Here is a 25,641-nt window from a genome sequence, read left to right as displayed (position 1 = left end):
TGAGTTCTGAAAGGGGCTGGGGCCTTCACATACTTTCCTTGAGAGAAAGTGAAAGTCCACTTCAAAGTGGGTGAAGGCAACCCAAGGGCAGTCTTAGCAAGCTGTCTTGATTGCTAATACTTCACTAGTTTCCCTGAACTAAAACCCCCTTCTCAGGACTCAGGAAAACTAATTTTGCAAAATGAGCAATAAAAGAGTACCAAGGGCCATTTCCATATAAAGTTATCTGAAGAACAACAGAACACAGACAGAATAACATCCCTATAGTCAATGAAAGCATCCAGAAAGAAGTCAATGAGAGCTCAAAAGGAAACTATTTCAAAGTGAGCTAAAATACAAAACTTTAAAACTCAAAAAGAAATAAAGATATAAAGAGAATTTAGGAGAAAGTATTAAATACTGACAACAGTATTTAATACAACAGGCAAAGAAGATTTAAGGTAGGAAATAGGAGTCTTAAAACAGCAAAGCAAAGCAAGGGGACAGGAAAAAATATTTAAAATAGTGAAAAAATCCTGGAATAAAAAGTTACCTAAAATTATATATTGAAAGTACACATCACATGCCTGAGAATATTGACCCAGAATGATTAACACCAGGATGTAGTATATGTTAACTGTACTTTAAAGGGGAAAAAAATCTGCAAGGTATGGCCGCTCATGCCTCTAATCCCAGCAGCTCAGGAGGCTGAGACAGGAGGATCACAAGTTGAAAGCCAGCCTCAGCAATGGCTAGGCAGTAAGCAACTCAGTGAGACCCTGTCTCTAATAAAATACAAAAAAATAAGGCTGAGGATGTGGCTCAGTGGTTGAGCACCCCCTGAGTTCAATCCATGGTACCTCCTGCCCACAAAAAGTAGGGGAAATCCTTTAGACATCCAGACAAAAAGAACAAGTGATTTTTAAGAGAAGGAAAATAATTATCATAAAGCTTTTTCGATACAACACTTTAGGCTAGAAAAAAAGAATATAGAGTAATATATTTCAGATTCTCAAGGAAAGAAAATGTGGGCTGGGAATTTTATTTTCAACACTTTTAAGTATAAAAGCAGAGACATTTTGTTATCAATGAATAAGAACTCAGGAGGTATTATTCTCTTGAACCCTCCTTGTGGAGACTAGTGGAGAATGAGCTTTAGATAATTAAAATGACATTGCTGTGGTTTGGATCAGTAACTCCCACAGACCCATGTGTTAAAGACTAGGTCCCATCTCATGGCATTACTGTGAATTGGTAGAACCTTTAGGAGGTAGGGCCTAGAGCAAGGAAATCAGAGCACTTGGGGCATGCCCACGAAGGACCCTAGCCCCCCTTTCTTTCTTTGCTTCTAGATGTCATGAGGTAAGCAGCTGCCTCTGCCATGCCCTCTTGCCATGGGCCCAAAAGCAGTGGAACAATTGATCATGAACTAAAACCTTCAAAATGGAGTCAAAATAAACCTTCCCTCTCTTTATAAATTGATTATAAATCTAATGAGAGAACTAAACAGAAAGCTAGCACAGATATTAACAAAACACCCATCATGAATACTAAATTATAGTTGCCTATAGAACTAAAATGAGGGTATAAGGGGAGAGAGGGGATGTTATTGGTATCTGCTAAAATAATGTATAATCTAGTGCAACTCTGAAAAAATTAGGAAGGCAATAGGGAAAGTATATACAAACAAAGTCTGTTTTCAGGAATCATTTTGATAGCGGTTTTGTTGTTATTTTGAAGCTGTTATATGTTTACTAAGGGATTAAATAAACATGGAGTATATGAGGATCAATTGTAGCTCAGTGGTACAGCACTTGCCTAGCACTTGTGAGCTCTGGGTTCAATCCCCAGTACCACAAAAAGGAGGGATATTTTAATTCTATCATCCTTTTGTCGTTTCACAAACAAGATTCTCCTGGGCATGGCTTTTATTTACACATGCACGCACACATACAATGGCCCAATAACAGTGAGAATTCCTAGTATCTGCATTATAGTCTTAAAATACCAATCCCCCCACTGATAGGACCCAGAGCTCTGGGAGAGGTATCTGATTCCAGGATTGTGTTAGGATATGTACAGACTAAGCCTGGAAGTTCTTGTCAATCCATATAATAAAAAAGCAATCAGAGATACTAGGGTCACATCAAAAAGACTCAGGAATAAACCTGAAGAGGATAATTTGAATTTCCTGGAATGGAATAAAACTCAACAAGTATGTTTAAAATCCTACATTTGTAATGATGATTTTTTTTTAAATTCTGGTCACTTTAGAAGGATAATAAGGATTTCATTATCACAGGGAAATAATTAAGCATATGATTCAAAGAATCATAAAAACTTGTACCACTGGGTAAACAGATGAGAGATAAAATACTTAACAAACACGTAATTAAAGGACTGAATAGTCATAAGTGCTATGTAGAGGTATATTATAATGGGCTTAGAAAGACAAAGGTACACAGAATTTTTGAGGAAAAAAATAACAGGAAAGACTTTTTAGAATAGTGCTGTCCAACAGAACTTTCTGTGATGATGGAAATATCCTGTGGGGAGGCAGCCAGCGCCTTGTTGGGAGGTGGTTCTTCCTGCTCAGTGGGGTGTAAGCCACCTGGGAAATAGTAAAGGCTAGAATAATTAGTGAAGGACAAATGACAAAGTATAGTTTGTAAAGGAGAGCCCCTGTTAGGTCCAGGCCACACAGGAGCTGGAGTTGAACAACTAAAAAATGACTCCCATGGTTTATTTAAGGGGGTACTTCAAAGGCGGAGTCAAAATAAACCTTCAAAGATTTCAAGGCATCTTGGCAGGTCACACCCATCTCAGAGGGGCTGTGCGGCTACAACAGGTCACCCCATCTCTGGTGCTGTGTGAGACCAGGCAGATCGGAATAGAAATCCACATGTCTCTGGGCAGTTAATCAGAAGAAATGTCCACTGGAAGTTCCCAGATACTAGATTATCATATTCACTAGAATATGATGCACAACACAGCCCACAAACGGTTCTCAACAATGTCCCATGTCTAGACTTTCCACTATGGTAGCCATTAGCCACAGGTGGCTATCAAGCACTTGACATGTGGCTAGTACTACAGAGAAGCTATTTTTTAAAATATTGAATTTTTATTAATTTAAATATACATATAAATAGCTACTTATGGCTAATGGCTACCATATTGGACAAGTGTAGTTCAAGAGCTGCATTTTGGATTCAGACATCTGTATACTGATCCACAGAATTTGGGTAATATTCCTTGATTTTTTTAATATGAAGAAACAAACACATTCTCACTGTATCATCTTGATAGAATACTCTTAGGTAGTATTTGAGGTGGGGCTTCAGTGTGTGAATACCTTGTTGGAAAGATACAAATAATCTAATGAGAAAATTAAACAGAAGCAATGGACATCAACCAAATGTTAGAATGGTGCCCACAAACTGAGGACTAAAACCACTGAGCATAATTAAAGCCATAATAATCAAAGCTCGAAAAAGAGAAACATATCAAGGTAATGTATATCATAGATCACACCACCACAACTTAGATCACAAGGATACTATTTCCTGGCAAGACCAGCAGAAAGACAAAGTGTTACTATTAAGAACATTTGCTAAGGTTTCGCACAACTAGGACCAAAGTATCTTAAGTGGAGCATAATTATTATTTTGCTCTAATTATAGTTTTTAAGTAACTATTAGAGAAATGACCTAATAATGACCATCATTTGCAAACGAACTAGCCGGTCAAGGTCAAAGCCTTCCATAGGATCCTCTTCAGCTGTAATACTCTCTTGATTCTGTGACTCTATTGTGACCAATAAAGAATCATTTAGTTATATGAATATAATAACCTTGAGAGAAAAATTTAGAGTTTTGGTAGCCACAGAAAAGGATCATTGGGAAAGGAAATATATTCAGCAACCAGAACTGTAAGTTTTCTGGAAATCTAAGTGGGGTTTGACATATGCCAAAACGCTAATCATAGAAAAAAGCATAAGATTTTAATATATAGAAAAATATTACATTTATAAAAATCATTGAAATTATACAAATATTTTATAATATTTCAATCACCAACCATAAATCATCATGGCATTACTCAATTTTGAAAGTTTGACTAATGAAATATTTTCTTATCAAATATTTTCTTATCATTGTTTGATGTGCAAGTTAGAAAAAAAATATCAACAGGAACTATAAAGGACTCAGACATTAATTCTGTACCCAAGTAGAAGGTAGAGTTATTATCAGAAATGGTCATATCATAACCAGCCAAGTGAATAATACTACACTGAAGAAAGAGCTTAAAAGGGTACCAACAAAGATTTTCTTTAAAAAATCTGATTTGTATAATGAATTTCTGCCTGAAGTGTTTCTCTTCTGTGAATGGAAAGTGCAGTTAAGGCCAAGTGCTCCGTGTTTGAGGCAATAACAGTATGTGCTAAACAGCCCATAAATGAATTGGTAAATATATTATTCTAAATAAGACTGGAACATTCCTTGAGGGGAAGTACAGAACTCTCCTTGAAGATGGAACCAGGTTTTGAAGATAAAAGGAAATGAGCCTACAATGTTGCAATTATACTATTTTATCTCCAAAAATACTGCTGGTATTTGAATGAGGGAACAATAGGTCTTATCCTTTGGGGGCTATGAAAAGTGGTTTATGGCTAGGGGAGAAATGTGGATTTCTTAAATTTATTTTTATTTATTTATTTTACTATGAAAGTGCAATAACAAGCCAGCTCTCTCCACTGGAATGAATAATAAGATAGTCTCAAAATTTCCACATCATTTAATGCTTAAATACTGGCCTTTTCATACAGAAACAGAAGCCATCTAAGCTAATAAAAAGACTATTTGGTTTTGGAGTGTTAGAAGTGATACTGGATTTACTTCCATCTCTTTTTAATATCCCCAGAGACAAGGCAGAGACTATCAGCCCCTTGTATGTGTCTTGGATGTCATTGTGCTTCTTTCCCACCTTGGAAACGCATAAGTCAATGCAGAGATCAAGTATCTACTCACTAGGAAGCGCATGCTAAATCTAATATTGCTGCTCACATCTTTACAATTAAGGGTTAAATTTTGCCTTCCAAACGTAGGGCTCTGGTATTATTTAAAAAGAAGTTTCTTGCTCTAAAATGTTCAGTGCTGCTGCATTGACCGCAGTGAAAGCTCATTTAGTGTTTGACGTAGCTCATCCATACAGCCCATGGTGATGGTGGATTTCTTAGACCAGAATCTCTCAAGCTTTAGCGAGTGTCCGGATCAGTTGGAAGGCCACTAAAACACCTTTACTGGGCCTCACCCTCAGTGACTGACTCCAAAGGTCTGGAATAGGAGCTGAGAATTTATACTTCTGATATATTTCCTGGTGATGCCCATGTAGCTGGTGTAAGGATCACAGTTTGAGAACCACTGTTTTAAGAGGATGAAGAGCTCGCTGTGATGGACTTCATGATGAAAAAGAGATTTCTTTGTGAATCCATTACTTCCTGCTCCTTTTTCTGATTATACCAATAATATTGGGAATGTCTTCAACTTTTTTCTGTCCCAAATCCAGGAGTAAACATTTCAACATTACAATTTTATTTTACTTTTTGTTTTTTGGTTTCAGGGATTGAACTCAGGGGCACTCAACCACTGAGCCACATCCCCAGCCCCATTTTGTATTTTATTTAGAGACAGGGTCTCACTGAGGTGCTTAGTGCCTCGCTTTTTGCCGAGGCTGGATTTGAACTCATGATCATCCTGCCTCAGCCTCCACAGTTTTATTGTTTAATGTAGACTTTGCATTGAGAAGAATAAAAAGGACCAAAGGAATAGTTGGTGCATTCTGTCACTCCCTGCACAGAGCCATAGTGGGGTGTTATTGCAAAACCTAAACCCACCTACCACTCAGTCTGAAGCCACTTAAGGCTAGTGTTTGACACTTCATATTTACAATGTTTGGAATAATTTCTCATTACTCCATGTGACATTGAAGCAATTTATGATGAGTAGGATGAGGACTCCTGATGGACTGACCAATAAGAAACCCACTGCAGTGGGTGGAAGTGGCTGGTTCTCATGGTCCTCTTTATGTTTGTCTCAGCGCTGCACCATTGGCAGTTACTGGGCTCTGGTGCCTCCCTCTGCCTGCCCAGATGTGTGTTCAGCTGAGGCGTCTGGGACAGTAGCTTGAAAGATAAATTAACAATTTGGTGACTTAGCAATCTTCCTTTCTCAGCCAAGCATTTAAGTTTGAGTTCTCAGAAGGTATCCTGGAACATCCATTTATTGGAGGTGGATATCTAATGATTCCTGCCTGAAACATCTTAGTCAATGTGCACGTTGTTTTGGGCAAATATCTGGCTTCAAAGACAGAACAGAAGCCATTAGTCCCATTTTATAAATAGACTTTAAGCATCTCATCTATAAAATGAAGAGCATAATCCTTGTGCTTCCTGCCTCCAAAGTAGATGTGAAATTTGAGTAATATATGCAAAAGAGCTTTGAGGAGGGGCAGAAGCTGGACAGGTGCAGATATGTGGTTCCGGAGGAGTTGCTGTGATTGCTGCTTTGATGATAATCTCTGAAAATGCTAATGAAGCCACCTTTCTGAAGGGTCTGGTTAAATGGTGTGGCCCTGAATACTATCAACCATTAAAGAATTCTAGCATCTCACCTTGAATTATGCAAATGACTGTAGAGGTGCTGTTTTTTTCTGAGGGAAAATTGAGAAGAAGTGTTCATGTATTAATTATCCCAACCATTCACCATTTTCAAGTGTCAACCACAGATGCTAGAAGAGCTGTTTCTTATGTATTTTGAAGAAAAGCCCTGCCAGGCTGACAAATTGAAATTCAGACATCTCAGGCTTTTTTCACCTCTGGTGTTTATTTTTTTTTTTATCTTTGGAACTTTTAAGTAAATCACTTTACCCTTTGGTTTTCATTTGCTTAAATAAGATGCATTCTAAGATTATGTGAAATTATTAGAGTGCTTTAAAAATGTAAGTACATAGATTTCATAAATTACCTACCAAATTTGAGTTGAAATATGTTGTCCTGAGGTGAAAACAGTTAATTGAGGTTGGCCTCCAGAAAGACTATTCCACCTCCACTTTTATTTCATTTCATTGTGAATTAATGTAGTCTCTAATTATCCCAGGATAGTGTTAGCACTGATTTTAGATGAAGGCAAAGTACATTGAGCTACCTTGTCAGTTTCTGGAAGAATGAGAAAACCTCACATTAAATTGTGGTACATCCTATGAAGATAGAGCCCTTGGGGAGGACGTGGTTTACTGTACCATTTTTGTCTTCCTTTGTGTGTCCAGAAAAATGTCACAGACCCTGCTAGCTCTAGGATCCAGTTCTGTTCTGACTATAGAGAATTTCCCCTAACATCAGGTCCCAACTGACCAAACAGTTGCAAACAGTTTGGATTCCTTTGGATTCCTCTAATGAAATACTGAAGAGCAAGTCCCAGCCCAGCAGAAATAGATTCTCCAGGTTTTCTCACTCTGTGTTATCTTGGGTGTCCTGGTGTGGAGAAGCACCCCATCCCTCAACTCACACTGTATTGCACCTGTCTTGTTAGTTGGTTCATCCCTTGAGGGCCTGCCCCTAGCTAAGAATGTAATAACAAGTGGATGCTCCGATTATGATAAGTTGAGGATGTGCCAGATACCTAGCTGCATCTTGACAAGGTCTTTCCAGAGACCATGCATTCCCCAGGGGATGGATGGAAGTTTCAGGCATTATGGAAGCCTGAGCGGGTGAGAAAAGAGGGATATTTTTCAAAAGAAATTTCTTAGATGCTTTCTAAATTATCCCAAAAAGGAAGGAAGCTGCCTATTACAGATCCATAGTTTTTCATCCAAAAGTCTGAGGCCAGATAAGAATTAAGAATTAGATAGCACAGCAATTTGGTACATGCACCTCATAATAACACCCTACCAAGATCTGAGGCCATGTCTAATATAAAACACACCAGTATTCACATGAAGTGGGGAGAATGCTGTTAGTTCAGGTTAGGATGTGACACCAATGAGTTTCAGTAGGGTTAGGCTTTGTGGCAAAGCAGCTTGGTTGTTAAAACTTTCAGGATTTCAGAATTGCAATAAAAAATTAAACATTGGAGGCTGGGGCTGGGGCTCAGCGGTAGAGCACTTGCCTGGTACGTGCGGGGTGCTGGGTTTGATCCTCAGGACCACATAAAAATGAATGAATAAAATAAAGGTATTGTGTCCAACTACAACTAAAAAAATATGTTTTAAAACATTAAACATTGCAATTGTTAATAGTAGTTCATGTTTACTAACATTTGGGGTGTGCCAGGCACTATGCTAAATGAGCACTTTACTGAAGCAAATTCATTTATTCAACAACCATGGGAGGCAGAAATCATTAGTAACCCCCACTTCACTCATTCCTACTCATTATCTTTTAAAAACCCATTGCATGTTGTGTGCCTACCATGTGCCAAGGACAAAGAGCAAAATGTAGGTACAGCTCCCACCTAAACTTGCTCCCAGTCTTGTGGCAGCCAGATTGGGCTGCTAACAGAGAAGCCTGCCCTTCCTTTGTCAGGGAAGGTGTCCAGGCAGGCACTGGTCCAGCACATCTTCCCCGCAGAGGAGGAAACCAGGCACTGCAGATGTCATTCCTATAGGCTCAGCTCCTTAATAGTAAGCACATTGTTCAAGGTCAACATTTCTCAAATGCTTTTGAGACCATAGCTCTCTGTGGTCTTTCATTTTGCTTTCTTTAATGCAACTGTCTTCTTTCTTCTATTACAGAACACCCATTTCTGCTTTCTCACAAGATAACATCTATGAAGTTCAGCCTCCAAAGGTAGACAGAAAATCTACAGAGATCTTCCAAGCCCACATCCAGGCCAGTCAAGGAATCATGCAGCCCCTAGGTAAAGAGGACACTTACATGTACCGAGAGTACATCAGAAACCGCTACCTGTGAAGAGGATGCAGGCCACGTGATAGCCCTGATGGGGACCCAGAAAGTTCCATTTGCTTAGGTTATCTGTTTTCTCTCATCATACAAATGTAATTTCCCAAAATTCCTTTGCATCTGAAGTTTTCCCATCTTTTTGTTCCTTACAAATAGATAATAAAGAAATGACCAACTATGTTGTTATTGTTGCCTTTACTTTATTTTAGGAATAGTTTGTTTTGTGGTCAGTATAGTACCATAGCATCCTGTTACGAAACTTACAGGTATTTTGTGAGCACCTACTATGTGAGCACCTACAGGCTCCATGGCAAGGTCTAGGAATAGCACAGTAAGCAAAAAAGGCAAAAACTTTCTCTCTTAGGAGGAATGAAGGCAAAGTATTTTTATTATCACTTTTAAATTTATTCTGATGGTTTTAATGGTAACCTTATCGTTTGACACAAATTTTCGTTATTCTGAAAACTCTTGTTCTTAGGAAATAAATATTTGTGGATAAAGGGACCAAACATTAACAAAGTAATTTCCAATGGTTCAGGAAAAAAAGAATATATGATAAAGCAAGTGGAGGAAAATAGTAATTGGTAAATGTGGATAAAGAGCCAATGGGAGTTATTTGAGCTATTCTAACAATTTTTCTGAAAATATGAAATTATATCAAAATAAAACATTAAAATTATCATTCAGAATGACTTTTGTGATGTGCAGTTGTGTCACCGTATTTGATACTTGGTGTTCAGGCAGGTGGTGACTGATTATGTGCACAGCTGGTTTGTTCTCCATATAAACACTATCGTGACAACTTTCTGCATTTTCTAACAGTTTAATGCAAAGAATTTAATCTCATTATGTGTATGCATTTATTATAAATTGTCTCAGTTCTCTCTCTTAATAAATAACATAGAGAACCAAACTAGCTCATGGGAGAAGGAAAACCACTAAGAGAAAATGACCTCTAAAGTCTCATCAACCCTGGGATGCTGGAATTTGGGGGAAGGTTTTAACGTTGAAAATAAAAGTTAAGTCCCGATACATTAGACTTTTTTTTTATTGATGCCATCATAAAATCAAGATTAGAGAATGACAGAATAATAGGTAGGAGGGATTTTGTGTTGGCGCAGTTTAGATCTCTAACACAATAGCTTGCTGCTATGTGTGGGATCTCACATGAGTCTTCCCAAGTCAGGTGGTAGGCCCAGGTTGCTGCAGAGGTGACAGTTATAGATCAGACATTAATCTTAATTTCTAAATTTATTTTTAGCATGGTTTCTGGAGGCCCACCTACTAATGATAAAAATGGACTTTATGTTGCGTCTTTTGAGAAGATCCTGAATCCAGATCTTCTTTCATAACCTGTGAATGTAACTCACTCTAGCTATAAAATGAGGATAATAATCCCTACTTTGTTGTTTCGTTGTGAAGTTTAGAGATAAGGTATGTAAAACCTGTAGCTGTGAATCCTGGCACACAAATGCTCCAACAGTGGTAGCTGCTGTGGACAATGGTGGTGGATGGTGGTGGCATCTGCAGTGGTGTTTTTACCACCAACACCCTGGTGTTCTCCATTTCGGGCAGCTCTATCTGTGTCCTTCCCAGAGTTAACCTGATGTAACCAGCTGGTATCTGAACTACTCATTTTGACATTAATTCAGGTGACTTCAGCTTTAGTTGTGTAAGTCTTTACGAATTTAGAGCAAGGTAGGCAGAGCATTTAACCTCTACAAAGAAATTAATGACCACAAGGAGTGTGTAAACAAAGCAAATATATAGTCAAAAGCACTAAAAAGCTAATATATCAGAAAATGCAGAGGACTTTCTCATTTGTAGACCCAAAAAGAAAAAATGTGTAATGGTTAAGAGCTTGAACTTTGACTCCATAACTTGCTAGTAGACATAGGACTTTGAGCAATTACTTTAGCATTGCTAAGCCTCAGGTTACTCATCTAGTATAGAATTGTGGAGAAAAAGAAGTAAGAAGCTGCACATGGTGGCACACACCTTCTAATCCTAGTGGCTCCAGAGGCTGGGGCAGGAGGATCACCAGTTTAAAACCAGCCTCTGAAACTTAGCAAGTTTCTAAGCAACTTATTGAGACCCTGTCTCAAAATAAAACATTTTAAAAAATGGGCTGGGACCCAAAGGACTTAAAATCAGCATATTACAGTGATGATTAAGCCACATCAGTGTTTATAAGCAGCTCAATTTACAATAACTAAACTATGGAACCAATCTAAGTGCCCTTCAATAGATGAATGGATAAAGAAATTATGGTATGTATGTGTATGTATATATACACATACATACACACACATACACACTCACACACACATACATACACAGTGGAGTATTAGCCTTAAGGAAGAGTGAAATTATGGCATTTTCCAGTAAATTGATGGAGTTGGAGAATATCATGCTAAGTGAAATAAATCAATCCCCAAAAAACAAAAGGCCAAATATTTTCTCTGATATGCAGATTGCTAATTCGCAATATGAGGAGGTGGATAGGAAAGAATAGAGGTGCTTTGGATTAGGTAGAGGAGAGTTAAGGGAGGGGAGGAAGTATGGGGGTAGGAAGGATAGTAGAATGAATCCGACATTATTATCCTATGTTCATATATGACTACATGACTGGAGTGCTTTTACATCATGTACAATCTGAAGAATGAGAAGTTATACTCCATTTATGTATGATGTGTCAAAATATATTCTACTGTCATGTGTAACTAATGAGAGCAAATAATTTTTTTAAAAAGGGGCTGGGTTCAGTCCTTGGTTTAAAAAAATAGAGAAAGAAGGAAGAGGAGAAAAAAAGGAGGAGGAGAAGAGGGAGAAGGAGAAAGAAGGAGAAGAATATAATACCTGTAGATCGTGGGGGTATTCTAAATCATCACTAAATGTCAGTTTACTTGCTACCCTGAGACCTCAGCATCATTTTGGAATAAGGTCATGTATTCATATTCATCATTCCCTAGTCAACTGAAAAAAGAATAGCCTTCCTCATTCAACTTGGCATTGTAGATTTTAATCCTTTAAATCAAACAATCTGAAAGCCTTGACATATAGTAGATCATGTATTGAAATCTCAGCCAATAATGACCAGATCTTATGAAATAAATTTGTGTTGATGTTGATATTATTTATATTAAAATAACACAGGGACTTCTTAGGTTGTGTGTCAGGATGTGTATGTATGAGAGAGAGAGAGAGAGAGAGAGAGAGAGAGAGAGAGAGAGAGAGAGAGAGATTACTCAGCATTAAAAAAGAATCAAATTATGGCATTTGCAGGTAAATGGATGGAGTTGGAGAATATCTTGCTAAACAAAGTAAGCCAATTCCAAAAAAATCAAAGGCCAAATGTTCTCTCTGATAACTGGATGCTAATCCATAATGGGGATGGATGGGTAATGGAAAAAACGGAGGAACTGTGATTGGGCAAAGGGGAGAGAGGAGAGGGGAGGGGGCATGGGGGCAGGAAAGATGGTGGAATGAGATGGACATCATTACCCTAGGTACAAGTATGATTGCACATATTGTGCAATGCTACGTCATGTACAACCAGAGAAAGGAAAAGTTGTGCTGCAGCTGTGTACAATGAATCAGAATGCATTCTGCTGCCATATGTACCTAATTAAAATAAATAAATAAATGAATAAATTTTTTAAAAGGAGAGCAATGGAGGAGGACACAGTTTCATAAAGTCACTTTGTATAAATCTTGACACCCTTCCAGAGAAAGTCCTGTCATTTTGTCAAACCTGGAGATCCTTTGGTCTTGGCTGGACTTTTCTGGCTTACACGCTACCTGCCACCTGGTTGAGAAGATTGGACATACCTATTGCACAAACCGTTCTGGCAGGAAAATCATTCTTTTATCATGAAAAAAAAAACCAATATGACTATGCTCTGACCTCAGAAGAATTTAATCTTACATTTTGAGGATCCAAGTTGGAATTGCTGTATACAAAGTCCACTTCTCCATAGAAAAGTGGGGCCTCTCAGAATTAAAACATTTTGTTCTTCGCTTGTGTATGAATAAATCAGTTGCCACTTGAAAATGAGATTCTAACTTTAGTTTAAAATTGTCCTATATTTTGTTACATGCTTCACAGGAAAGCTCTTTTCCCCAACTCTGGGAGTTTTTTTTTTTCCTTCCTAGAATTTGTCAGATACTGAATCAGAAGTGTTTTCTCCTTTTGGAAAATGATGTGCCTCTCAGTTGTCCTCACACGTGCCTTTGGACTCATTAGCTGGTTAGAAGAAATTGCTTAGAGAAGCCAGAGAAGGGGAAGTTGTTCTAATGTCCCAAACAGGCCTTTTCTTGAAATCACCTTTTGTTCTTTTAAAATCAGTTTAAAGATGCCTTCTCTTCCCCCTCTTATATTTTATATTTGTTCTGTCAAGATAAGGTCCACTTCTTGGGCCTGACAAATGTAGAACTAACTGAAGATTGCTGTGGTTAAATGAATCCTTTACTGAAGGAAGCATAATCTCTTTTACTTACTCTTTGAGGCTTATTACCCTCCCTTTGAAAGAGGAGATGGATTATTGTGGAAATGGCACATGTTCTGGTGTGCTCCTAGCACTGGTCAGCTTTCTCTATCTGCACATGGAAAGCTTTCTTCATTTCTTCCATTTTAGAACCTGGAGGATCATTTGCTGAAAAAAAAAAATTTAAGACGCCATTTAACTCTTGCTACCCACACGCAAAATATTTTGTACACTTGTTTCTTCAGCACATTCGTTTGAGTGGACTCCAATGTAATTGCCATCCAGTTGGTAAATAAAAATTGTAATCTGAATTGATCCTCAGTGGTTGGAGAAGAACTTTCACAAAGAAACTTCCAAAATAAAACCACTTGCATTAGTTTATAAAGAGAAGGGCTGGGAAATAGATCTGCAAAACCATTTCCCAGACGTTGCCAAGAGGCTAGTCAAAAGCAAGGGAAACATGGTGTGAAAAATGGGGAGAAGAATCACAAAAAATATTGCCATAAGACTAGTTGCAGAGACAAGGAATGTGCCTCTTGCAACATTTTATTTGTTGCTAACATGCAAATAATTCCGGCATTGCCCTAACATCATCATTTTTCCTTTCCAAATTAAACTTTAAAAAACAAGTTGTCTCTTCCCATCCCCCAATCATCATGTCTTAGAGATGGCTGGACTGGTGATTAAGTTCACCAACTCCTCCCAGAGTAGCAGAATTATCAAGGAAAGATGCATTTCCCAAGATACTGGACTTGAAATAATGGCCATCATGATGTCGCCTGTGGCTAAAATAGCTGGGCAGGTCTCTGGATGATTTCCTCAGGGGAAGGAGGTGCATGACTAAATTTGCATGTGGGCATCTTTGGCTTATGTGAAAATAAGACATGCCTGGAAATGCATGGGGAAAGGAAGAAGGCTTGCATGTGTGCTGAGAAGCTAGGGTTTCAAATGTGTGCCTGCTGTTTTGCCTGTGGCCTCCCTTCTTCTCCATACCATCCACCGTGATCCCTCCCTCTGACCCAGAGTCATAATAATTTCCCTCTTCCTCCCTTCCTCCATTTCTCCTTTCCCTTTTTCTTTTGGTGAATGTGTTGAGCATCATCATCAGTGTGCTAGGAGCCAGGCTGGCTGCTGATTTTTAATGCATTAAGGGTAAAGAAGACTCCTCCTTGATAACACGTCTAACACAAAATTATTTCTCAAGACAATCAGCTCTGCACAAAGTCCCTGGGGAGTGTGTGACTCATTTTCTAGGGAAAGGAGGGCAAATGTGTCTGAATGTCATTTCAAGAGAATGAGTAGCAGAGAGAGCGTCCAAGAGAATGATGGAAATAAGCCCACTGGAAGCGGGTGTGAAAGTCATCAGGCATTTCTGGAGATGAGGATGGAGGTGGAAGGATAGGGAGGTGATCAAGAAGGGAAAGGTCAAGAATAATGTTGGGAAGTTACATCAGGTGAGACTGTGAGGGGCCTAATATGTGAACACAGTGGTTCTCAGATGGAGGCTTCAGGGCCTCATTGCGTAGGAAAAATTACTGAAGACCTCCAAAGAGCTCTTGTTTATGTGGATCCTGTTTATCAGTATTTGCCACATTTAGGAATTTAAAACATAACTTTTAAAATATTTATTGATTTTAAAAGAACAATAGTCAACTCATTACATGTTAGCAAAAAATAGCATTATTTTATGAAAAGTAACTCTTCTAAAACAAATTTAAAATGTTCATGAAGATTAGCATTGATATATATTTCCAAAACTTTTTACCACTTGGCTTAATGGAAGACAGCTAGATTCTCACATTTTCTTCTGATAGGTAACAGACAGATGTGAGCGGTGGGAACGCGAGGTTAAGGGTCCCACAGTGCTGACCCCTCTTGCTATATTTTATTTTTTATTTATTAATTTTTTTTGAGAGAGAGAATTTCAATATTTATTTTTCAGTTTTCGGCAGACACAACATCTTTGTTTGTATGTGGTGCTGAGGATCGAACCCGGGCTGCACGCATGCCAGGCGAGCGTGCTACTGCTTGAGCCACATCCCCAGCCCCCTCTTGCTATATTTTAAAAAGCAATTTACCTGAGGCCCTTCCTGGCTTAAGTCCACAGGATATGTTACAGTCCTCAGCAAACAACCTGTTATCTGCAAGAGAAATGCAGGCCCCAAAGGCTCCTCCTTGCCAATAAGAATACAAGTTATCCTGAAGAGGGGGAGGAGGGGGTGTTCATGACCTTTACACACACCTAATTCCAGGACTCAGGGAGAAAAATAATTAGAAGCAAAGCTCCCTAACCATAAAATCTGTAAGAATAAGCTCCAATTAGAATGATCAGCAGGGCCAAAGTGACCCAGAGTTACTTGATCTTTAGCATGTCATTACAATAGTAAAATCTCCCTCCATTGGCACTGGGAACTTAAAAATCTGAAGCAATCCTGCTGTCAGTCAACAGTCAAGAAGTGAACCTGGGCAGGACTCTGTGGAAACTTCCCAGGAACCCCCCCCCCCAAAACCAGGAGAACAGAAGGGATAAGTCCTCTCTCCTCTTTTAGAGGACCTATTCTTTCCCTTGAGAGTGTCCCCCTTTCCTCTTTCCCTATCTCTTCTAATAAATTCATGCCTGCTGATATGTGGGAGCATCTAAAATTTTTCCAGCATGATCACAAGAACTGATAATGAAGGACTGCCTCAGCCACCTCCACCCCACAGTGGGACCTTCCTTGATAACACTTCGACATTCAATGTATATTGTTATGTTTGTTTTGTTTGAAGCAGATGAAGAAAATCCTTCTTTACACTGATACGAAGTTGGAAAAAGGAGGAAGGCATATTTTAATAGCTTTTTAAGATAATTGTGGATATTCTTTCTTACTACACCAAAACTCAAGGAGTAGCAGATTCTTAAAGCTCAGTTGCAAAACTGTGAAATCTGAAACTCTATCAATGAACCACGATGTTAAAAATCCATTGGTCTATTTTGAACTTACAATGGATTTTTTTACTTATGCATGATTTTGTAACATCATGATTGATCATTCGGAAAATATTTGGTTCACTGAGTCAGGAAGATCTTCCAAATGTTGACATATTCATTTATAGTCAACCAATCGTCTAGAAAAGCTTTTTAAGCATTAGGAAGCTGCCAAGCCACAGTGGTGGGTACAAGCTCAAATTTTATCTTTGGCAACAAAAACTGCCAATTTTCCTTGTACCAATAGACAGGCTCACTTTGTTCATTTTTAAGAGAAAGTCTGCCAAATACCCAAGTCAGAACAACTATAGTTTGTCTGGCAATTGTTCTTTCAAGTAAAAATAGTCTTCCATGAGAAAGTGATTAGTTCCACCACAGCTCAAACAACTACAGAACTCCTTAAGGCAACCAGTGTCCTTGGGTGTGTAGGGGGGGTATTTTAGGTTTCCTTCCCATTCTGTCACACGAAACACGTGAATAGACTGTACTCAAGGGGAGACAATCAAATTAGTTTGTACAGAATGTGCAATGGTGAAGCACACTAATCCTGACAATGTAGTTTGGTGTCCTGCCTTGATGTGTGCTAAGGCTGCAACAGTTTTACCCTTGTTGCTTTTACACCATCAGAGACACGGATGACAATTTTAAGTTTAGGTCAAAGGTCAACACAGTGAAGAAAGGCAAATATCTTCATGTCATTATGAAAGTAGTTCTGACCTCAGGAACTCCCATTGATGTAAAAGCCACATTTCAGAAACCACTATGCTGAGAAATCATAGGTTTATGGGGCGCATCCCGGGACTTAAAGGAGTGCTTTGTTGGACACAGTCTTCTGGGCACTCATGGCACCCTGGATTCTTACAGCACTGGCTGCGTGTTTCTTCAGCCATGTTCACACTCATCTCCTCTCCCAAATTCAGCACCTACCTGGCCGCCACTCAATAGAATGCTCCAGGACCATTCTGGCAGCCCTGTGACTCTGGAATCTGAGGACCAGCAGGAGATGTGGATGAGTCATCCACTTAGCACTGAGCTCTCGGAGATTTAACCCCTGGCTTCCTGCCCCTGCTTGCCTCTATCTGATATAGTCACCCAAGTGTGTTCTGCATATGGACTAGATGCTTTTTCATCCTTATTTATTTATGTTTGATGACTTTTTTATCAGGGGAAGGTCAATGTGCTTTTCTTTTCTTTTTTTTTCTTAACTTTTTACTTCACTATGGAGAATTATTTGTCCACTTCCAGACGAACTAGCTACAAAGCTTTGCTTTTCTTCGAGAGACATGGATGACAATTTTAAGTTTAGTTCTGCCTCAATAAAATCCATTGCCTCTGAAAAATAAACATGAGAAAAGATACCACATGTTGGCAAATCACGTGTGAGTGAAAAAAAAAAGTCCTTTATGAATCTCTCTTCCCTAATTATGGAGTCATCTTTAATTCAGTTCAATAAAACATTTAATTTTGTCTGGATCTTCAGGGAAAGAAATTCACAGGTCAGCTTGTTCACAGAAAACATTTAGTAAATGGAAGGGTATGACCTTTCCAGTCATTGTTTCAGGTCAATTAAGCTCATGTAAAAAATCTATTTTATCTTTTCCTCATGAAATCTTGGGATAGAATTAAATCAAATCTCTCTATAAACCCTCTGAGAGTCTTTTGCATTTTTAAAAATTACAAGCCAGGCTCAGTGGTACATGCCCGTATCCCAGTGACTCGAGGGGCTGAGACAGGAGGATTGCAAGTTCGAGGCCAGCCTCAGCAACTTAGTGAGGCCCTCAGCAATTTAGTGGGACCCTGTCTCAAAATAAAAAATAAATAAAGGGCTGGGAATGTAGCTCAGTGTTAAAGTGACCCTGGGTTCAATCCCCAGTGTCAAAAAAATTAAAAATTAAAAAAATGTTTATTCAGGAAACTCAAATTATTATCTGTATTAAAAGACTACTATTTTACATACTAGGGTGAGTTTTTTTTTCTTTTTATAAGAAAATCAACTAATTGTGGTTTGGCAGCCATGGTGAGGGGGCTGCTCTGGATCTTCTCTTGGGTCAGGACTGGTTGTGTGGCGGAAAGAGCACAGACCTATATGAAAACTGTTTTTTTTTTCCCCTTAAATAGCACTAATCTATTTAAGCCCCAGGATGTGATATTTTGTGATTTATCATCTTGGCCCAGAGGAGGGAATGGTTTGAGAAGTTTCTAGGTGGCCTTTATCGCTCTGAGAGCTCTTAAGTCATAGTCCAAGGATCTAGTGTAGATGTGTTCATCCTTTCTCCATCACTTTACCTCAGATGAATCAACTTATAAAGAAGACAGTTTAATTTCAACTACAGTTTCAGAGGGTCCAGTCCATGATCAATTGGCCCCGTTGCTTTGGGCCTGTGGAAAGGCAGCATGTCATGACAGAGAGTGTGTGGAGGAGCAAGAAGTGCTCACCTTGCAGCAGGAAGCAAACCCCAGCAAGGAGAGGACTTCCGGGGCATGCCCCCTCTCACCCAGACACCTCTCAGCAGGTCCCACCTCTAAAGTTACTACCATATCCTAACAGCACCAAGGCCGGTGACCCAAAGTATAGCAGAAGAGATCATCCCGACTGAAGTACAGCCAACACTTTTATCCATGTGTTCCCAATCTGCAGGTTCAACTGACCAGGGATGAACATTTACTGACAAATTTTCTTGTCATTATTCCCTAAAACAACACAGTGTTATATCTATTTACATCATAGCATTTGCATTGTTATTATAAGTAATCTAGAGACATTTTAAAGTAAATGGGAGGATGTGCATAAGTTACAGGCAATTATTACATCATTTTATATAAGGGACTTGAGTGTCTGTAGATTTGGTATCTGTGGTAGAGGGGTCCTGAAACTAGTCCCCCACAGACACTGAGAGACACCTGCGTGTCAGTTCCAATTATACACTGAGTCTGGGGAAATGGCCACCACTGACCCAGCAGGCCAACATGGAGAACTGCTGGACTGTGGCTGGACTCTGTATGTTACCTGGCCTCTATGAGCCTTCTAAAGAGGCACAATGACACTTCACATCTCCATGTGTCAGTGCCAACTCAGATCTATGTCTAATGACTAGTGAAGGAGTAGGATTTGGAGTAAGAAAACCTGGGCTGAGACCTCTGGTCCAGCATTTGGTGAACAAGAGGTTCTGAGTAATGTTCAACCTCTGTCCCCCTCATTTTCTCTTTCTATTAGATGGCCTAGGATGTGAATTTTTTTTTTAATAGTATGAATCTCATTTGAGCTCACATGAGGATCATATGAAGCATTTCACAGAAAGAATTTAGAGGAATCCTGGCCATTTCAAGTGTTTTGATATGCCGATGTTATTGTTAAGAAACTAAAGGCCATTTGAGATCTCTCCCTGAGTAATACTTTGCTGAAAATTTGAGAAGTCTACAAAAGAAGCACCCTGTATATCTGTTATAGTTTGGAGTAACGGACAAGTTGAAGCTCAGTGGGGATGTGAAGAGAGACCAAGGAGAATTTCTGATCTCAGAAAAGGTTTTGATCACACTCCTAAAAAATACGGTGGCTGAGAGGCAGTGTTCAGAGAGGAGGCGTCTTGACTTAGACACCTGACCCTAGGGTGTCAGAAGCTCCTGGAGATTGGTAGTGTCCTTGAATGGCAATGCACCTCCCTCCTAGGACATTTATATATCCAAGGAAAGCAGGGCCTAGAATGGTTTTTTCCAACCATCCAAGGAGGCCCCACCCCCTTTTTGAGCTACAAACGATTTGTTCAAAGGACACAGAGCTATGAAGGCTGAGGTTTGGAAAACTTCATGGGCTCCGGAGGGCAGCCTAAACCAGGTGAGAAGGCACCCTGATTTTGTGAGAAGGACATGATTGGGTGGCCTCATCCACCTGCCTGTAGCAATGTGGAGAATGGAGAATTGCTAGCCACGGCCGTCCCAGGGAGACAAATTCCTACTAGAAAACTCACCAGAGGCAGACTTCTGTGGTGGGGAACAGCATGTGTCGGCTACATGGAATACATGGACCATGAGGTCTGGTGGGAAAGAGCTTAGGGAGAGAAAGCATCATGGCAAGAGAAATCTCCACTAGGGGAGGCCAGAATGAGAGGCCGGAGATGTGGGATCAAGAGTTGAGAGAGTCTGAAAAAGATCTTCCAAAAGACCTGAATCTGAAATGGGATTGGGCTAGCTTTTTAAGTGCGTGTGTGTACATGTGTGTGTGTGTGTGTGCGTGTGTATGTGTGTGTTACTAAGGTTTGAACCCAGGAGTGCTCTACCCCATTCCTTTTTTTTTTTTTTTTTAATTTTCAGACATGGTCTCACTTAGTTTTAAACATAAATATATTTATAACTATCTGCCTGTGTGTTTGGAGGGAGGGGTCTGGCTGCTGGGTTTTTTAATTTGATACATTCCTGAATCTGGTCCTAGAGGTGTTGTTGTTGTAGTTGGATGTCACACTTATGCCCCCAAGGCTGGAACAGTGACAGGCTCCGATTATGCCAATGGGGCCAAGGAGTAGGGAGCTCAGTCTGGGAGTCTAAGTGACCCAAAACTCTGGGCAAATGCTGAGATTGGAAACTTGATAGAGAGCTGGACAGTTGTGTTCTCACAGTGCTGATGGGGCAGCCCTAGGCCCGCCTCTCCTTAGCCACACCGTATACAGTTAGTGCCTCCTGTCTTGCCCACTGCTCTGTGAAGGCTGTTCTGACCAGAGTTCCTGAACCCTGTACCTGACACTGTCAGAACTGCAGGAGGCAGTCACCCTGGTCACTGGACTGGACAGCCCAGAGCAGAGACCCTGAGACTTCCTCATAGGGAAGCAGGGCAGGATGTGTTCCAGTCTTCAGGATGAGGCCCACCTCTTGATGGCCCCTCTCCATCAGCAGGTGCTCTGCTGAGAAGTTGGGAAGAAGTGAATGGGCAGGATGAGCCCCTGACCTCAGCAAATACATCAGGATTCCAATTCCTGGGGAAGTCACGTGCACAAGAATAAAATGGACCATCTATCTGTTGAGGGTGGGGGGGTACAGGGCAAACCAGGGGGAAGGGAAAACTGGAGGGAGCTAGTAGGCCCAGTGATGCTCCTCACAGCATTGAGCTGAGCTCAGAGTTGCATATGCCAGTGAGGAGAGCGGAACGCCACACCAGGGACGCTTTGCCTAACATTGAACAGATCATTCCATTTCTACTTTAAGGAGTCCGTTTGGTGAGCATGCTGATAAGCTGATCCACTGCCCAGAAAAACCCTATGTGTGAAAATCCTTAGGCATTTTTAAATGATAGATATTTAGGCTCTCTTTTTAGCAACTGAAATCTGATTGAAGCGGAGGTATGCCTCCAGCTAGCTTGCCAAACTTTGGTTGAACACTTACTGGGTTCCAGGCATGCTGAGCTGCAAACTTCAAAATTCAATTCAAAGCCAGGCGCTGCACTAGAAGAAGCAGGGAAATGGCGGCTGGCTCTGTCTGACAGCTGCTCCTTGTTTGAGCAGGGCTTGGAGCAGACCCATCTGCTGCACGTATTCCTCCGGGCCTTGGAAGAGAGTGGAATGAGGGCTTTTGATTGTCCTGGTTTTGAGACTATTTCATTTTATACACGTCAACTCCATGGGTTTTTAATTAACTTTGACTATGAAGCAATTAATCTATATATAATGATGCACAAAGGTTGGTTTCAAAGTTGAAAGGACCTACATATTTGGAGGAAAAAATAACACAAAAAAAAGTGCATTCCTAAACATGAAAAGATTTCTGATTAGAACTCCTGGGGCCAATGATGTTAGCTGTTTCTTTGTTTGGCAAATATGTTGGTGAAACAGTGTGTTGAAATCCATCATGGGGCAGACACTTCCTGTGGAGGTATGGACCGCAGGACTTCCATCTTCTGTTAAAAAGCACATCCTCAGGAGCACACTTAGAATGAGGCCTTCTGCCCGGCCTTCATGGGGTGAGGAGCTGGGCTGATCCTCTGTCTCACACACACCACACAAGGAATTCTGGAACAAATATTTGGCTGGTGACAGCATCACTGACAAGCAGGCTGCCCTAAGAATTAGACAAACCTGGAGCCCCATGAACAAACTTCAGCCTCAGAAGCCAGATGCGAATCTCCACATTCCAGAGGTGAGAACTCCTAGGGGCTTTGAGTCCAAGGTTTCTGCCTGGATTCCCATCCCTTCTAGTGCTTTACTCTTTAGTCCCATAAACCCACCCTCTGGGCTTTGGCCTTTCCTATTCCTACCCACCCAATCACCAACCTCTGTATCACTTTTCCTGTCGCAAAATTTTCTCACCCTTCTCCCACTGAGGCCCCCAAAGATGATGAGAAGGTGGCCGTGTAGCTAATATGAATGTACCCATTTCTTTTTCTTCTTACATACATCCCCAGCTAATTCCTTCAACAGACTGTGTGTGTATGTGTGTGCCCACATGGGCACACACGTACCTGCTAGGTGGGCAGGCCTCAGAGGCTGGAAAGTTAGGTGTCCCCAAGTGTGTCTGCCCCTATGGAAAGGAAAAGGTAGCCCTCAATACATGGCAAAGTAGGACCCTCTGGGATTAGGCCTGAATGCCTATGACATGTTGGGCTCTTTGGTAGAGATTAACATGGCAAGCAAAACAGGGCTCCTTGCCTAAGGAGTTCACAGTCAGGTGAGGAAGATAAGCAAGAAAAGGGCACTTAAGAGTCATAATGGTAAGTGTCATTCAATTAGGACTTGCCAGAGAAAGAGAACCAACAGGAGATTTTACATAAATATAAAGAGATGTATTACAAGGAATTGGCTTGCATGAGAATGAAGGTGGGCTAGTCTCAAGATCTGCTGAGTGAGTCAAAGCCCCAGGCCCAGGAGCAGTGGTTTAGTTCTTGCACAAAGGCCAACAGGCTCAAGACCCATAAGGAGTCAAGGTTTCCATTCAAGTTCAAAGTCAGGAGTAAGGCAGTTAACCCAATTCAAAGGCTGTTAGGAAGGATGATTCTCTCTTACTTGTAGAACAGTCAAGTTTTGGTTGCTGTTCAGGTCTCCAACTGATTGGATGAGGCTCACCCACATAAGGTGGATAATCTTGCTTTACTCAGTCTACTGACTCTTCTCATCCAGTGAGACACATCCTGACAGACGTACCAGGATGATCTTTGACCAGATGTCTGGGCGCCCCATGACCCAGTCAAGTGTTCACATAAAAGTAACCTTCATGGTCACAATATATAGAAAATATAGGGTTTCATGGGATCTCACTAGAGGGCACCTAGATGAATAGGACTTTACTAAGTAGGACAAATACAACTAAACTAAACCTTGCATGGACACACTCTCCAAAGGTTCTAGCTGGCGAGCAGGAATCCCTTCACAGATGTATGATCAATTCTGAATTGGTATGGAGGACTCACTTAATGATCACAGAGTGTTTATGCAACAGAACTGGCTTTTGATCTAGAAGGCAAACTGGGCTCATGGAGCACCTCGATGTGGAGAAGGTACCATTGCTGCAGGTCAGAGGTGAGAAATGGAGCTCAGCCAAGCCCCTCTGAAGGGAGGACTCTACACATTGAACTGCAGCAGAAACTGGTCCCTGAGTATGTGAAAGATGGCTCAGGCAGCAACTGCTCTGCCCAAGCAGTTGGCCATGCTTTAGGGGATGAGGCAGGTAGGCCAATCCCTGACCTTTAGCTTGGTGGGGCTGATGTTGCAAAGTTCATTGACTGGTTTTGTGTTGCTTTCATTTTTCAATACCTTCACATATATCACCAAACATTTTGGTATTAGACAGAATGCTGTGATCACCAAAAAAATTTTAAAAATAAGAACTGCTGCATTATAGAATAAATCACAGAGAAGCAAAGGTGTCATCTTTGCTTCCAACATCAATAACAACAAACAGTCTGGTCAGAGCCACTATGTGCAACTCCCTTGCTCTGCAAGGGTAAAAAGCTCACCCAGTGAAAGAATTTAGGTGAACCTCTGGCCGTAAACAATGAAGCAATTTCTCTTCCTCCTTTTTCAAAAAGTGGGTAGAGAAATTCATTTCAATACAAGAGTTTGACTTCACGACTACTTTCTGAAGGAAGGGCAGAGGAGATGGTGACAAAGTCTTTGGCACTGCAGGCAACAAATCTGCCACAAATACTTTCAAGGCAGGAGCCCTGTGCAAACAGCTAATGGCCACAACCTTCTTGCAAGTTGGTCCACCTGGGGAGCAGGAAGGCGATTTCTTGTTAGCCAAGGTTGCTTGTATTCCTCCATTTATTGCTCTCTGATGCGATGGTCTGCAGTAATCTCACAGGTGGGAGTGCTTTGAAGACTCTGCTCTTGGGGGATCTAGACATCGAATTTGAAAAAGCACCACTCTGCACTAAGTCCTGCCCAGTGGCCCCCCAGATGGGCTCTGCATCAGCTCTCACAGACTGTCTCGTCTGAAACGAGGAGCTGCCAGGGTACTGTTGGGGCACTGGGAAGCCAGTAAGTGAAATGGACGCTCTGAGAACTAGCGAGGCAGTTTAGAGCCATAAAGGGCCTTAGGAAATAGCATTTCCCTCTCCAGATGCTCTTAAAGGAGTTACTTAAGTCATCTCAACTATCAAGTCCAAGTTTATACTAATACACTCTCCTCAAGTCAACCCTGCTCAGCACCAGCCTCTGCAGCTGGGCCCAGGCTTGCATCCTGCTGTCCCCACAGGGAGACAGTACAGACAATCCCTCATTAGGTCAGGTTTTGCATGAGTGCCCACTTTAATTCTCACAATGAGTCCATCAAACACTTATTATTTTTCTTGTGATAGGAGAATAATTTTCCCCTGATGGTTCTCTCCTTTACTCCCTCTGTTTCTCTACAGCCAGATCATTTAGGGTGATAGTCCTTGGGAAGGGAACAAGAGGAGCATCTATGTTGGTTTCCATGAGCCAGTGACATGGGAGAAAGGAGAGGACGATTGGTATTTCCAAAGTGTTTAAGGATTCAAGTAAAAAAAGAAAAAGAAAAAAGATGTCTCTTTTGCAAACCATTGTCCCTGCTAAGAAAGGGATGGGGTAGTAAGAATGGCCTTTGGAAGTTCCTGGAGAGAGGGGCCATGGCAGGTTTTATTTTCTAAGGACAGTCATTACAGTGTGTCCTATTTCACAGGCTCTTGTTATAATGCATATGTGACACCAAAGAGATGTGGTGTCTATGTCCCCTCCCCTTGGGTCTGGGCAGGCTTGAGACTATGGTGGCAGTAACTCTTCAAAGGCTACACTGCTCTGCATTGGGAGCTG

At 40.7% G+C, this 25,641-nt stretch overlaps 1 protein-coding gene across 3 annotated transcripts in view; it reads left to right on the top strand.

Moving 5' to 3' along the window:
* Fig4 (FIG4 phosphoinositide 5-phosphatase) overlaps positions 1-9,116 on the top strand; it is a 105,348-nt gene extending 96,232 nt beyond the window's left edge. For all 3 annotated transcript variants that reach the window (XM_040283202.2, XM_040283201.2, XM_005330160.4), the window contains one exon: positions 8,770-9,116. In XM_040283202.2, coding sequence (XP_040139136.1) covers positions 8,770-8,947 — 178 coding nt within the window. In that variant the 3' untranslated portion in view covers positions 8,948-9,116. The remainder of the gene's footprint in view (positions 1-8,769) is intronic.
* The last annotated feature ends 16,525 nt before the right edge of the window (positions 9,117-25,641 follow it).

The sequence above is a fragment of the Ictidomys tridecemlineatus genome, chromosome 8, assembly GCF_052094955.1.
Source record: "Ictidomys tridecemlineatus isolate mIctTri1 chromosome 8, mIctTri1.hap1, whole genome shotgun sequence".
Taxonomy (NCBI): domain Eukaryota; kingdom Metazoa; phylum Chordata; class Mammalia; order Rodentia; family Sciuridae; genus Ictidomys; species Ictidomys tridecemlineatus.
Note: the sequence above shows the minus strand (reverse complement) of the source record. Positions and strands in the feature narration are given on the sequence as shown.